Source organism: Panthera uncia (assembly GCF_023721935.1).
Source record: "Panthera uncia isolate 11264 chromosome B2 unlocalized genomic scaffold, Puncia_PCG_1.0 HiC_scaffold_24, whole genome shotgun sequence".
Lineage (NCBI taxonomy): Eukaryota > Metazoa > Chordata > Mammalia > Carnivora > Felidae > Panthera > Panthera uncia.
The window spans coordinates 27482073-27497990 of record NW_026057580.1 but is presented as its reverse complement, the minus strand read 5'-3'; the positions used below and the strand labels follow the sequence as shown (position 1 = coordinate 27497990).

Here is a 15918-nt window from a genome sequence, read left to right as displayed (position 1 = left end):
GGTTTCTCTCACCTCCAGTTCACCTCTCCACGCCGTGTACCTGCTGAATTCTGTGGCTCGTTATGCAGATTGTTATGTTAACCCTCAGATCAATTTTCTAGGTGTGCAAAAATGGTTTGGGGTTGATCTAGCTGTATTTCAGGGACTAGAGAAACAGAGAACTTCCATGCTACTCTGCCATCTTGGCCAACTCATCTGGATTATGAAATTTCTGGCCTTGAAACATACAAAGCCAAATGTAATGGTTCATAGTTTTGATGATTAAGGGTAATTATAAATACGTGTACTTGTTCTGTGTTCTGTAGCACTGATGTGTCCCTAAATGGCTACTCTTTGAATTCAGCTTAGTTTTGTTGTTTTTTTTTTTTATTTTTTTTTAATGTTTTTTTATTTTTTTGAGACAGAGAGAGACAGAGCATGAGCAGGGGAGGGGCAGAGAGGGAGACACAGAATCCGAAGCAGGCTCCAGGCTCTGAGCTGTCAGCAGAACCCGAAGCAGGGCTCGAACCCACAGACTGTGAGATCATGACCTGAGCTGAAGTCGGATGCCCAACCGACTGAGCCACCCAGGCGCCCTGAATTCAGCTTAGTTTTTACAGTCCAAGTCTGTCAACATCAGCTTGACAAGTAGATTTTATCCGTGTGCTTCTCTCCCCATGCTCTGCATCTTATCTACTATATCTAGTCTGGCAGGAAGCCAAATTATCAATGCTGGCTAGTTACTTGATAGTAAGATTAAATAGGCTTTATTTAAGCACCTTTGATTCAATGAGCACACCCTTTAATGCCTAAACTTCATGACACGTATTTTGGTTGCTTGGAACTTTATTTCCTATCCTTGATATTTCAGCTATGTGAGACGGTACTGTGGATATACTCTTTGGGGGAGCCTGGCTGGCTCAGCCTGTAGAGCATGAGAATCTTGATCTCAAGGACGTTGACTGAAGCCCCTCATTGGGCACTGGGCTTATTTTTTTTTACTTTTTAAACTTTGAGAGGTAGTGGTTTCTGCTGTGTATTTCTGCCTTTTCAGCACAATAGAATTGCATTTGGTGCTGGGTGGCTATGTGACCAGTTCTGTACGGTGAATTTGATAGAAGTGTTATGTAGGATTTCTTAGTCAAGAACTTAATTATCAAAGCCCTTTTGGCCTTTTGTCACCACTAGCATTGTTCTAGAGAGAAGATGCTCTATCAGTTTGGGTCCCTGTGATGCACATGAAGTTCAAGGATGCATATGAAGTTCAAGGAAGTTCATATGAATTTTCAGGGTTGTTTCTGCAGCATTATTTTAGCCTATCTTGACTTACTTCAAAAAAAGTGCAAAAAAAGTAAAACGTTCCATCTAAATGAAGAACTTTACAAAAATCACATGGTTTTCACAGAGAACACTTTGTTAAGGAAAATGAGTTCCATAGGCAGTTCAAGAACTCATGAAACCTTTTGTAGTCAGGCATACATAGTCCTAGCTGTGTGGTGTTTTACAGTCACGTTTGAATCTCTGCATTCTATTTATCAGTTACCTAACTGGAGGCTTAGATCCCTTATGTATAATATTGGGAAAACAGGATTTTAAAATAATTGAATTATGAAAATTACCTGACAGTAAGATCTTTAATAAATGGTAGCTATCATAACAGCTATATTAATCAGTTAGTCTGGCAATATAGATCTAATTGTAGAGTTACTGCTAATCCTTCCATTCATAACTTAATGCACATAACTAGCTTAATTCATTGAAGGCAAACATTTATTTTCCTTTTCTTTCCTTCCAAGATTCTGTTTAGGCTAGTTACACCAAACATAATGCAGAAACATTGTGTCGGACATTTTTAAACCAGTCTTTAATTTCCAATTCAGGTATTGTAACACACACACACACACACACACACACTTAAGAAAATCAGGGAATATACAGTATAAACATGTATAGCATATCCTACCTTCATGCATTCTTTTTAAAACATACTTTTAAAATGAAGTTCTTTTAAAAGTAAAAGAATTAGAAAACGTAGAAAGAATTACTTATTCTGCCACTTCCCTTTGGAATTCCATTGTCTTAAATTCTAATAGAAAGTGTTCTTAACTATGGAAAGGGCTAGGATATTCACTGGAGACCAAAATCTGGTGATACCATCTTTTATGTTCTCTGCTGTACTCTCAAGTGCCTAGAAACAGTAGGTATTTGTCAGATAAATAGAATAACATCTAAAAACAAATCCCAGAGATAAAGGTTCTGAAGCCTAGTTGGGGGACCACAGTATCATTTTGAAGTGCTCTGGTTAAAAACGGGATGTGACCAAATGTGATCACATGCCTGGGCTGGATACTTCTAGGCATAGAGCTGTGAAGGTGTGGGAATAAGTGCACTGTTCTAGAAAAAGGGGGGCATTAGGAGCAATAACAAATGAAGGTTACAGTATACTGCAAAATGACCAAGCTCATTTCTAGGTTTTGCTTTCAACTAGAAGATTGCACGGTCTCCTATGATTCAGTAATCATATTACTCCTCAGCATTATGGTTCCCAGACAGGCTTAGTCAACGTTATGATTTACATCATCCTATTGAGGGAAATTGTTATCCAAAACCAAGTAACCCAATTCTTGAACACCATCTGAAAACTTTTTATATTCAAGACCTCATTATTTCTATTTTATTTCTTATTAGATATAAGGAATCTTCCAGAATGTATTGTGGGTATTCCTATAATTAGTCATATTTACAAGACACAAAGTATTTGGGTAAAAAGCAAATTTCATCATTTGTATACTTACAGATGAGGTTTATAAATTGATTTTAAGCACCATATATATACAATCCAATACTACAAACCAACGTTTCAAACTCAAGATGCTTCATTAACCATGATGCCACCTCGTCTCAATAAACAAATGCTGTTTTATGGGCTATGTGAGAAAGCAATCATCATTCAGTTATCAATTACACAAAATTATCTTCAAGGGTAGACTGTATTTAAAAAAGAACAAAACAACCAAAAAAGCCAGGCTAAATAACTAGCCCCAATTACAAAAGATCAAAGATATAAAGAACTAAGGGTCCCCAGAGACGCCCTCATTCCTTTTGCCTTGGCTCTAAGTTTCAAGAATGGTGTTAAACTGGCATGAAGAGATGGAAGCAAAATCTTTAAAACACAATGTGGAGTACCTTTTTGAATCTTACTCAGTTGTAACTTTTAAAAAAAAGTTCAGATAAGGACATCTGTCCTTTTTAGATTAACATGAACTACACAAAAGAAGCATTTTAGATTACTGAAAGAATTTTAACATTTATTAAGCCCTCATGTGCCAGATACTTATGTTCAAATATCAAAACCTACAAAGGGATCTATTATTTGTAAATGATAAACCGGCTCAGAAGTTGCTCAAAACCAGTTATTAATTGTTGGAACTGAGCTTCAAATTAAGGCCTTCCTCTAGTTTAATTCAGGATAGCACACTGGTTGGCAGTGTACTAAGCCTGTAAAAAAGAAAGTCTATAATGGAAAGTATTTTTTAATATTAAGCAGTTCTCACAACCTTAACAAATGGTATCTATAAAGAGCTTACTAAATGTCAACTTCATTTAATCCTTCATTTGTTAAAGGAATAAAAAAAGAGGACATACTTCAAATGGCACTAAGTGAAGCATACTTCATTTATATCATTTTCTACAAAATAAGTTAACTTTAAGCCAAACAATTTCAATGATGATAAATGCATTTCATTATTTATTTAGATGTTTAAGCTCTCGCACTAGATTTTTACAAGCTGGTGAACACTGACAAATTATTTCTCCCACAGAACTATAACCACACATTCCCAGACAGTATAAATATATGGTTGAACTAACATTAATACACATCACCATTTTATCAATTACATAATAAAACAAATTATCAAGTATCCAAATATTAAGTTACACAGCTCAAAAGGCATATAAAATATTAGATGTCTGCTCAATTCATTAGCAGAAACCCACTTTTTTTTTTTTTTTTTTTTTGCAAGAGAGGTTGGGAAGAGAAGGAAAAAAAAATCACACTTCAAACAAAAATAAGTTGGTAAACAACTTCAGATAAGAAAAAAAATACAAGAATTTCAGAAATTTTATGATTAAGAATTGTTTTAGCTACAATAACAAAGCATCTCTACCTTTTAAAAAAATATTTACTAAATTAAAGAGCATATTCTACATGTTCTGCACAAGACAAAGGCAACATTTTACTAAAAATACTTAATAGCCCCCTCCCATTCTCTTTTTCAGGCCCTCCCTGTAAGTTGCACCCCAAAGTGCAAACATTAAAATTAACTGTAAGGCTTTTTTTGTCTGGAGACATTAAAGACATGTGCTTCTGTACAATGTAGATTTTCAAAATGGAGGTTTTCCTTAACAGCACAAAATAAAATTTGTAGAAAGACATGAAACAATCATTGTTAAGACTTGGTAAAAATCCAAAAAAAAAAAAGGTTGAGCAAACCTGATGTATACTGGTACAAATGTGGGAGATGTAAACATAAAGTGAGCAGGCAAATAACCATATAGGCCCTAATTTCTATGTTTGAAATGACTGAAGGAATAAACCACATAAGGTCCAGAGTGTTCATAGTTCCTGGGATTTTAGTTCTGTATAACACTAAAAATATACAAGTATTGTGCTGGGTATTTTGGCACCTAATCTTTCTAAATTTCATATATATTGATAAGATTCTGGCATGGGAATAGATTTAAAGACATAACTCAATACTGCATGATTTTAGGAAAGGTCAATTGGTACAAGTGATAAGCACATTTTAAATGCTGAACAGCAAGAATCTTTTGCTAAGTGTCCAAAACAGGTTGATCGTAACCCAAGCATAGAGGTTGCAATTCCATCAAACTTGTGGCCTGATAAAACTGCTTTCCAATACTCCTATGGAAGCTTCATTAGACTTATTCACTAAGCCAACATGTTGGCTAATATGTATGACAAATTAGGTCCTGTTTCAAGTTCCACTTCCAAGGCAATGACATCAGGCACCCCAGTTTTATTGAATGCAACAGTTGTTTCTATGACCATTGGAGTCTTTGAAGCGCAGCCGCATTTTAGGACGGTATTTCTCCAAATACAAAAGTTGCTTGCTGTTAAAAGCTCCACGCCGCTTTCTGGATGGAGAAAAACAAAAGATGAAGCAACTAAAGCAAAATCCCTCTGTATTTCCATTTACCATGTTATAGGCAATTAATTATTATCTCTCTTGTGGCAATTAATCTTTTGATTAGTATGCTGTGACTTAATGCAGAAATATGGATAGGCATACATGTGTAAATGAAAAAAGGGTAGTAAAGTTCAAAATCTTGGGTGTTTAGTTACAATAGTCAAAATTTATATATCCATTTACATGAGGTGCAAGAAAAGACAAATTTATTGGATTAGAACCTCTGTAATATGAGCAATTACATGAAATTCAAAAAAGGTAAGATCTTTATTTCCTGGCTTTAATACTGTCTTAAAAATGAACTTAATGGTTAGGTGGACCGTGGGGGAAAAATTGTAATATAATTAAACTCACTAACAATGATGAAAAAAAATTCATTACACACTTACTGTCTTATGAACTGTACTGCATCTTCATATTTCATTCCACCTTCAATTAATGCTAGGGCAACAAGCACTGGAGCTCTGGTAAGGTAAGAATTTTGGTAAATCACTTAAAAAAAAAATCAAATCCTAGGAAATTCAATACTCCAAATATTCCCCAATCCAAAAGTACTATAATTTACTACCCTTCCTATGTAATACCTTATAATAAATCTTGACTTCATGTTAAAAAATTAATAAAGTATCAGCATTTTCCTACCAAACCCAGATTTTTACCTGGAACCAAAAATGAAATATGCCTTGAACTGTTGCAAATAAGTCTAGAAATTAAGATTTGTATTATTGGAGGGCAATTTTGAAAAAATTTAGGAGGGTAAATCTTGATAAATGCAGACAATTTTTTCCTGAATTCCAAGCAGTGAAAAGTATATTCCATTAAAAAAAAAAAAAATTTGTTTTTAAAGGTCACAAACTCCTCTCCTAAAGATCTTCTGCAAATGTTTGCTTTAACCCCTCTGCCCCCCAATCACTGGGCCATCAGTGTTCATTTTACTTCCCTCCACTAGAATAGAACTTTCTTTTGGTGGAGGGCATGGAGGGCAGTGGTAGTGATGCACAAATCTGGACATGAATATTTTGGTATTACTGGGTAAGGAGTTCTCATCGAATCAGAATTCAGGATCAAGCACTCTATCAAAAGCACACCATATGCAATGCGAATTACCTTAGAAACAATTCATAGTTCTTTTTTGCAATGAGTTTGGACCATGACTCTAATACCATTGATATAACCTAGCACACACGATTAACTCTGTAAATAATTGTGCCCACAGAGACAAGTGTAAATTACAACTATAGCGTCTGTTAGTTCCAGACTGGAATAATGTACTGGAATACATTATAGTTACATTCATTTACCTTTTTAAAAAAATTAAAAAAAAAATGTTTATTTATTTAAGACAGAGAGAGACAGAGCATGAGCAGGGAAGGGGCAGAGAAAAGAGGGAGACACAGAATCCAAAGCAGGCTCTAGGCTCTGAGCTGTCAGTTCAGAGCCCAATGCAGGGCTTGAACCCACAAACTTGAGCTGACGTTGGGTGCTTAACCAACTGAGTCACCCAGACACCCCCACCTACTTTTTAATTTAGTTTTAATATGTAACGTAACAAAGCAAAATGACTCAAAAAATGATAACGGAGTCTTTACTGGAATCAAAATCAAGTTTTTACTAGAATTAAGACCAATACCATCAAACGGATTTAAGAAATTCTCTTACCTCCCAAGACCTGCAACACAATGAACAGCAATACAACAACCAGGTTCTTCACGAAACTTAATTTTTACAAGACTTAACCAGTCATCAACAATCTGGTTGGATGGTGGTGCACCATCATCAAAAGGCCAATCCTAAGTCAAAAGAATATTTAAACAGTTTAGATTTTTTAATAAAATACCAAACTAGTAATTCTAGTTTCTAATACTCCAATGTCTTCAGAAACATTTTAATATGTCTAAACATGTGTTTTATGAAACCCTACTGTCAATGAAATGCAAATAAGTGCTGAATCTTTATAAAGATCTCATTACTTCAAAGCTTTACTTAGCTTTCACCTTTACTTAGAAATTAAGATAATGCATTCTCTTGTAATAACTTAAAAAAATTAGGCATTTTGAAGTCGGTCATTTTTTTTGTAGCATAGTACCATAAACACATAGGAACTATTATATACTTACGAGAACATGGATGCCTTCTTTCTCTACAAGAGTAGTGTCATAAGTTGCTTCACATACTCTTACTATTGTGGTAACACCATACTTCTTAAGTTCCTGGATAAAACATACATAAAACACACTTAATAAGTCTTTACAACAATGTTACTATTGCTCACCAACTGTCCAACAGGTATTGCTAGTTAACAGAAATTCATTCATGGAATCACTGATATAACCTAGGTATGTTTAATAGGGAAGTGAAATAAATCAATGTATCATTTTTTCATACCCATCCACTTTCATGACTAAACTCTGGGAAGTGAAATCTTGTTTTAAGTGACAATACCAGAGCAGCATAAAAAAGGGGAAATACTAAACATCACATATTTTTAACAAATGAGACGTTAAAAAAAAATCCTATGGCCCTTCATACATGGAAGTTGTTTATAGTTATGGTAACACAAGCTAGATGGAGATAAAGTACTACCAAAAGAGGATTAGAAGCAATTCAGGGACAAAGATAAATAAAATAGAACCCAAAGGAATCACTCATGACTATAAGTAATCTGACCTGACATGATTACATTAGTTCCTTAAACTTTTGCTCATTTGCAGTACATACTGTAATTTAGAACCTTAGAAGTAAATTCAAAGACTCTAAAATCCTGAAACTACAGTGTAAAAAAATCAACATCATTTAAAACTACAGGGTATAAGACTCATAATCCATTATTACTAATTATAATTGGTAGCTAAAAATTGGCTTCTAAGCATCAAATAGGGTCCAAAACATAAGCTAACTTTGGTTATGATATTAGTCATTAGGCTAAGCAGATACATGAAAAATGTCTAAGTGGTAGCCTTCCTCCTATAAATTTCTTGTGAAAACCATACTGTTACACCACCCTCACAGAAATTTAAATAAGCAAACTGTGAGGCATGAACAACTAAATTATCTTATTATAAATCCAAACTAATTCAAGTACATGTCCTTCTTGAGATGTATAAAATAACCTAAAGGGAAAAACCTGATATTTCATTTCTGGGAATTGAACTGCAGTTATACCAACAGAAATTTTCTTTCTTTTTAACATTTATTTATTTTTAAAAGAGAGAGAGAGAGAGAGAGAGAGAGAGAGAGAGCGCGCGAGCAAGTGGGGGAGGGGCACAGAGAGAGGGAGGCACAGAATCCGAAGTAGGTTCCAGGCTCTGAGCTGTCAGCACAGAGCCTGACAGGGCCCTCGAACTCACAAATTGTGAGATCATGACCTAAGTGGAAGTCGGACACTTAACCGATTGAGTCACCCAGGCGCCCCGCTCCAAACACAAATTTTCTAAACTAATATTTTGTTAGATAAAAAGTCCCACCACCAAACTGTAATCAATATAAGAGTATCAAACCTTACCTCTATAAATTTGTTTAAGGTCGCATTGGTTGGATTGTGTGTAATGAGAAATCTCATGTTCTTGTATGTGACTTCCACAGGAGCTGGGCGGTTCATTCGAGCCATGTTAATTTTGTTAAAAACACTCAATAAGGTTATGAAAGAATTTTAACAATTGAAACAGAAATGATGCAAAGAAACTGAGTCTACTTCGATATACTCCACTTGAAATTCTCAGTGCTTTGAGTATGAAGTTGGGAGTAATGGGAAATGAAATGAACCTCCTAACAAGAAGCAGCAATTCTTCAATCCAGTAATACTGAGGCAATAGAAAGGAAGTGCACTGAGGTTTACCCCATCCAGGTCAGAACTCTTGTAAAATGCTCTGTGGATTTCAATTCAACACTCTGTGTCCAGGTTAACCACTCTTATGGGGGCTTCTTGGTGGAGTAGTAATGAATTTCTACAGTTCACTTGTCTGCATAGAGGTCGTGCTGTGCCTGGCAGTAATCTCCACTGCCCTTCAGAAACTCCATAAATGTGTGACCAAGAACACCACAGAACTGCTGTTTAAAACAAAAAAAGAGAGAGGAAAAAAAATTGTTTTCTAATTCAAAGGAATATGTTACACTTTTGTAGTATTTAAGTGCACAACTATCTTCAAATATGGGCCCAACCCACCTCTTCAACTTTTACTGAAAATACAAAAATATAAGAGTGATTACAGATTAAAGCAATAACCATAAAACAAGCATTCACAAGTAGATTACTTTAAATTGAAATTACTGCCCTAAAACAGAAAACCCTCAAATACCACTGTTACCTTTGGTCAATATCACTTACATGTATTTTTCAATTAATTATTCATTTTAAATAGTTATTGGCTTTACATTGTTATAAGCTCTACCTACGAACAGCTTTCTATGTAGAGTTTTCCAACTAATAAAATATTTTTACATATTGTAAATTTCATGAAAAGTTTGGAAGCTGTTAGTTCTTGCATAGTTTACTTACTCCTCTAAAGACTCAACCTATGTGTGTGTGTGTGTGTATATATGTATATGTGTGCATATATATATATATATATTTTAACCTTTATTTTTAAAGTAATCTCTGCAGCCAACATGGGGCTCAAACTTACAATCCTAAGGATCAAGAGTCACATGTTCAACTGACATAGCCAGCCCAGCCCAGCTCCCCTCAACCAATATGTTCTTAAGAGGAAAAACAGAAACTAGTTTTCAAATTCTTCCAGATACACTATCTCATTTGATTCTTAGCAACCTAATAATTCCCTTTCAACAGATTTTCCTTATCTGAGTCTTTGAAAGTCAATCAACTTATTATATGAAGTATCATAAGGATATACATTTATTAAAAAAAAAAAAAAGACTTGTGTTTGCGTGTGTGCTTAGGAGTAAAGACAGCAATAAGAAAAATTCATAGGTTAATAAAAGCACCAAGTACCAGGCACTGCCTCAAACACTTTATATGTATTTCCAAAGGCAAATTACCCAATAAAATGTATTCTTTTAAGAATAAAAGATTCCCCTAAATTTAAACATTTAAAAGGCTTAAAATTAAATTCAATCTATCTGCTATTTTCATTTTGCAACTTTAAATAGCATTTTGCACCATGCCAGTTATAGGCTCCAGAATAACTTTGCTACATTTTGAAGAATTCACATATGGCAAATCATTGAAACATCAAGTCAAAAACCCAGTTCATTTCTTCTGTCAAAACAAAGGAACTAGCCTCAGGAGTCATTTCTTACAAGATTGTCCCAGAAGAATGAGGACTTTCATTATTCCAAATTTGTTTAAATGAGCCCTCAGAGGTTATTCCTTCACCTATTTGCTAGCTGGGTTAAAACATTAGTGACTACCATTAAGGACTTTGCTCTACTACAGCAAACACAGACTGCAGTAATCTGGAAAATAATTTCAATTATATGTTTTCCTCAAATCCTAAATATTATTTCCTTATAATTGAAAAAAAAAAAAAGTGATTCTGGCAGCTTTTCCATGACACACAAGGAATTTAAGAATCTTTGTAAAGTGTTAAGTGCAATGGCTCGTGTAGTTCGGTATTCTGATTTCCAGATACTCTTTTGTCAACTGAAAGCAAGTATGTAAGACAGTATTTCACATCATGATCTCCACATTTAACAGCTAAAATTCTTGTCACAGCTGAGTCTGGACACATCTCTTCATATAAGCAACTTTCATCAGGGAGCAAAGAAAGCAACAGAAATAATTCACTTAGTGGAGCCATCCAGTGGCTGGGGGGGAACTTCCACCAAAATAGCAGTGACCACAACTACCTAACACCTTTCCTTACTGCCTAAGACATTTCCTCATTACCAATTTCCTTTCCACAGGAGAAACTATCCACAATAGGCTGCTCAGAAATACCAAGGAATGTCTTTCCCCTTCCACCTAGCAGTGCATATAATCACAATAATATACACAGAGGGAAGAGAGCAATTTCTGTGCAGAAGCTTAAGTTGGTCTGTCAGACTGCAGTCAAAGCAATTAATCTGCAGGACCACTTTGTCCAGTAGTTCGTTGGAAAGTTTGTTTCAGATCTACTTGTATCTTAGGTAACGCACCTGGTACAGAGCGTTATGTGAAATGCATGGGAATGATCTAGCTTTTTGGTTTTCAACCGATTTACTGCCATCAAACAAAATTCATATAAAAAGAGTAACAGGAAGCATTGCCTCAGAATCTGGATCCCAAGCAGGTCGACGGTTCCAACTACAGTGCAAATAACAACTTAATACTCTTGGAATGGCAGAAGGCTTCCACCGACAGAAGATAAACCTCAGAATTCTGGCTCTGGTTGCCTGCCGTTGCCACAAGCCAAAAGCAGGCAACAACACATTACACCAAGGATTTCAGGAACAGTTCTAAATAGTCCCCTATTAAAAGGCGCCATCCAGGGCCCCAAAGATTGGCAGGGAAAGTGCATACTGGTGCCCGGCCGTGGACTCCTTCGCTTCAGTGCAACAGTAGTCCTGGCAGTTTCCAAGGCGCTCAGACCCAGACCATTTCTCCACCGACTTGTCCCAGAGAAAGGGACAAGACTCGACTTGTTCCCATTATCCAGAGCCCGAAGTGGGGCGTTAAATCCGGAACAGCTCGAATTACCAGGTGGAGACTGAGGGAGCAGGGCGGGGCAGGGAGTCGGTGTCCTCACCTAGCAGAGCCTCGCACTAGCCCCCGTAAGGCTGCAGCTCGGGGAAAGCCCCCGATGGCCGCAGCTCAGCACACGCGGCCGTGCGCGCCGGGGCCCGCCCGCGGCGCTCCCTCTCCGCGCCGCAATCACGGGTTCGCGCCGCGCCTTCAGTCAGGCGCGGACGCCGAGGCCATTTTGTCTGAGGCGCCGGTCGGGCCGCGGAGCACAGGGGTGGCTGCACCCGGCTCCTGTCCCGCTCCGGGCCGCGAGCCCGGAGACCTCCCGGTCGAGACCGTTATCAGCCTCGCCCGCTGCCCCGCCTACTCCACGCCGGCCCGGGTCTGGTGGCGACCCCGCCGCCGCGCCCTCCCCGTATCCGGCTCCGCAGTGACACGCGCAGCCCTTGCCCCACCCCGGGCCACGTCTCCCGCTTCCCAGGCGGGCCGCTCTCTTTCGGCCAAACAAAGGGGACTCGGGACGCCGCGGAGCCCGCCGGGCCCCGGCCAGGCGCGCCAGACCCGAGGGCCAAGGGCGGAGGCGGCGGTCACAAAGCGGCTTTTGTGCCGCCCCGCCCGGCCTGCTGCGGTGGCCGAAACCGCCCCCGCCCGCCGCGCAGGCCCGGCCGCACCGCCCCCACCGTCCCCGGCTCGGTGGGGATGAGGAAGCCGGTGCCTCTGGCAGCCAACCGCCACTCCGCAGCCCCGTGGACCCCAGCGTTCGCCTCCCCGCAGCCAGCCCCACCGGCCGGCCCCAGGCCCGTAGTCCGGACCCCTCCTGCCAGGGACCCACCGGAACTGCGTGCTGGGGCGGTGGGGAGCGGACGCCGGGCTCCGAACAAAGGCGACGGTGGGGATGGGGGGGCCGGCCGTGGAGCCCCGGCCCCAGAGGCGGCTGTGCGACGGATACTCACAGGAATATGTTTACTCATTGAAGATTGTGGCCTAATCATACAGCCGGTCCCGAGGCGGCGGCGACACAGGCGGCGGCGGCGGCTGCAGGGCAGGGGGTAGCGGTGGTCTTCGCGGGGCGGCGGCGGCTTTGCAGGCGGCGGCGGGGGCACCAGACTCTACCATGCAGTGAGCGGCTCCGAGGAGAGCGCGTAGCCCAGCCGGCCCGCAGTACGGGGAGCCAATACGCGCGCCGAGGCGCCCTTGCGTCACAAACCCTCTCTTTTATAGCCGGCACGACGTGTGAACTCCCGGCCACCAATCACGGCCGGGGGCCCCAGGCCGAGCGCCGACGAGCGGGGGCGGAGACCCGCCCCTTGCGTACGTCACCGCGCGGCGGCCGCTGCCGGTGTGAACCGGTTGATGAATGGCGAAGCGCTGGAGTCGTAGCATCTCTAGGGCGGGGGAGGGAAGGGGCAGTGGAGGGACTCAGGGGTGGACCAAGTCTGGGGTGGGGAAGGAATGGGAGCGGGAGAAGATTTCGATCGACTGTAAGGAATCACGCCGGAACCCCTGGTTGTCATAGTTAAAACCGCCGAGGAGTGCGCAGATGTCACATGGGGAGCTTTGAAGTTGCCTCAAACTTAAAATGCAATCCCTTTAGGGCTGGAACCGTGCCTTAGCCCCGACCCTACTTTCTTCTGCCATAAGTCCAACCACAGTCATCTTTGTCAGCGGTTTACCTTGGCACCTGCGCCACTACGATCTCCGTCATCAAATAATATTTATGTCGCACGGCCGCTGTACCCAGTGACTCAACACCTTGAATGCCACGGCCCTAGGCTCGGACAAGGTGGATACTTGTCGCCGGGGGCACTTTCAAGCGGGGAGAAACTTCGCAAACTTCTGCTAGGGGAGACTGGGAGAGTACCTTGTGAGGCAGATAAAGCCCCATGCTTCCTATAGTCTTTTTTGGTCACGCCTCCATACTACACACGCGGGCGACTGCAGTTGGCTCAGTTGTGGCATTTCGAAATCACATGCATCCTTTGTACTGCTGCTCACTTGATGTGTTGTCACAGATAATGAAAGGTTAGTCACTGCTAGAAGGAAACGTTTTAAAAATTAAGAATCTTTGGTTATGTCAAGGACTGCTGTAATTCTTTGCGTCAAAGCTAAAGCTTTCTTTCTTTCTTTCTTTCTTTCTTTCTTTCTTTCTTTCTTTCTTTCTTGTTTTGTTCATTTTCAGTTCTGTTGTTCCACTGTTTTCATAATTTAGGCCCTTAAGAAGTAAAACTCTATAATTGTTCTGTGTTACACAAGGGCAACTTTGTCACAATCTGGAAACCCTTTCTCCTCTACTTTATGGAGGGACTAAACAGGACTTTTACCTGCTTTGAAGAACTCGGTTTTCTACTAACACTGAGGCCTTTTGTTTGCTGTTTTCACAGAGCAGTAGATTGAAAACGGCTTTAGGGATCAAACTGTGTTCTCGGTCAGTGTAGTGCACCATTTTAGGATTTATTAGTACTTCTATTCAGAGACTGTGCTTGGGTACTTATTCAACATTCTTATAAACATATACGCTGTAAACAAAGTAAGTAAGCACTTTTGAAAAAAGGAATTGGACCAGGCTCTTACCGAAGCAAAAATAAAATCATCTTCATTTTAAAGAAATTCCTCTCCTAGGAAACTTTGAATCCATCTAAATCAAGGAAAACTACAGAGCTGAGAAATATATAATGTCCTTTTACAAATACACTGTAACAGAAGTAAATATTTTAAAGTGTTATGTAAAAAAAAAAAAAAAAAGGAGTATTAAAAAAAATCTTGGGGTGTGAGGGACCTTCCTAAGTAGGTCAGGGAACTCAGTCACACAGAAAAGGATTTTCATTATATAAAAATTAAAAACTTGTATATGGCAAAAACTTTTAATAAAGTTTAAATATTAATGCACACTATGAGAAAATATTAACAACATGTCATGGGCAGAATTAACTTCATAATAAATGCAAAACTTGACCAACATGTACAATAGTGTAGTTGAAAAACATTCAATCAGCTATTCTCACTTCAAAGGTGGTCAACACAGTGATGCTAATTGAAATGGTGGAAAATTTTTCATGTAATGACTTTTCAAAAAATGAATATGCTGGACAAGATATAAATTCAACAAATAGTAAGCAGAGACAAATCAGCCTTAGCCAGTTTTCCTGCAAAACTTGTGATACAAGTTGTGAGCCTCGTAAGGCACACATCTTGTAATTGCCGAAAGTAGTACTGACATGAAATATCCAGTCAGTTATGTTCATCAACCTCTAAAAGCCGGGCCCAAACTCACAAATGGATTAATCAGCTTCCAGACGTCTTAGCCTCTCAGATGAGGCACCACCTTCTTCTATTTTGAAAAGGACATAGGTCAAGGATGAAAAACTAGAGAAAGCTTTTGCTGTTGAGAGAAAGGACACACTTTAAACGAGATATAAATATGGTCTTGCTCAGGGTAGTCATGGGCCTGTTACTCTGGCAGCTGTCATGTTTACAAGTGTCCTGTGCCATTGTGGTTCACTGCTGTGCTGAGGGTGTCTGCTCTAGTCAGCCCAATAGTTTAAAGGTGTTGACTCTCACAGAGCAGTAGTCCATCCCCACATTGGTCAGAGACTCCTGTGGTCTGAAGACTCACTAACCTCTATTGATTTGCATTTGGAGCATCAGCACCTGCACTTATTAGCAAAAGGTCTCCAGACTGAGCCAATGTGCTTGCAAATAGTGGTCCAGACTTCTACAGGTAAGAAAACCTAATGCTGAAAGCCAGTGCTTTTGCTAAGCTCCAGAAGAAGCCCTGAAATGGAAGACTTCTGCCACTAAACAAGACGCCCAGCTATAAGTTACTTTACTTACCAAGCATGTCCTTGAGCTCATCAAGGTAGGTAGGACTTTTTATCAACATATTCAAAATGCAAAATCTGACAGTTGGGAGATAAAAATGTCTATAAGACCATTATGAGGAAGATCCTTATGGAAGAGGAAATACCGCAGAAGACAACAAATCAGCAAATCCTGATGTTGACGAACAGAGAAATCCTTACAAGTGTGGCAGATCTCATAGTAAACATGGGATGATTTCAGTTATACCAGACATATAAGAGGAATGGAGGATTTCATCCCTTTCAATCT

At 39.7% G+C, this 15918-nt stretch overlaps 1 protein-coding gene across 4 annotated transcripts; it reads right to left on the bottom strand.

Annotated features, from left to right (window-relative positions):
* Positions 1 to 3133: 3133 nt before the first annotated feature.
* PTP4A1 (protein tyrosine phosphatase 4A1) lies at positions 3134 to 13742 on the bottom strand. Of its 4 annotated transcripts, none has more exons than XM_049653863.1 (6): positions 12765 to 13742; positions 8695 to 9239; positions 7310 to 7402; positions 6852 to 6982; positions 5582 to 5656; positions 3134 to 5135 (listed from the first exon to the last, which is right to left on the bottom strand). In XM_049653863.1, the coding sequence occupies exons 2-6, from the start codon at positions 8797 to 8799 to the stop codon at positions 4934 to 4936; spliced, it is 606 nt and encodes a 201-aa protein (XP_049509820.1). In that variant the 5' UTR covers positions 8800 to 9239; positions 12765 to 13742; the 3' UTR covers positions 3134 to 4933. The 4 variants fall into 4 exon arrangements, with proteins under 4 accessions (XP_049509820.1, XP_049509817.1, XP_049509819.1 ...); XM_049653860.1 differs by having other exon boundaries at positions 5007 to 5139; positions 12765 to 13721; XM_049653862.1 differs by having other exon boundaries at positions 5007 to 5139; positions 8695 to 9236; positions 12765 to 13721.
* Positions 13743 to 15918: the final 2176 nt, after the last annotated feature.

Bases quoted from the DNA above. Each gene is read 5' to 3' on its own strand.
- PTP4A1 (XM_049653863.1), bottom strand. From the start codon at position 8,799: ATGGCTCGAATGAACCGCCCAGCTCCTGTGGAAGTCACATACAAGAAC. The intron at 7,403-8,694 runs GTAAGGTTTGAT...TGTTTTATCCAG, and splicing joins CCTTAAACAAATTTATAGAG to GAACTTAAGAAGTATGGTGT. The intron at 5,657-6,851 runs GTAAGAGAATTT...TTACCTTACCAG, and splicing joins TGTGTTGCAGGTCTTGGGAG to AGCTCCAGTGCTTGTTGCCC.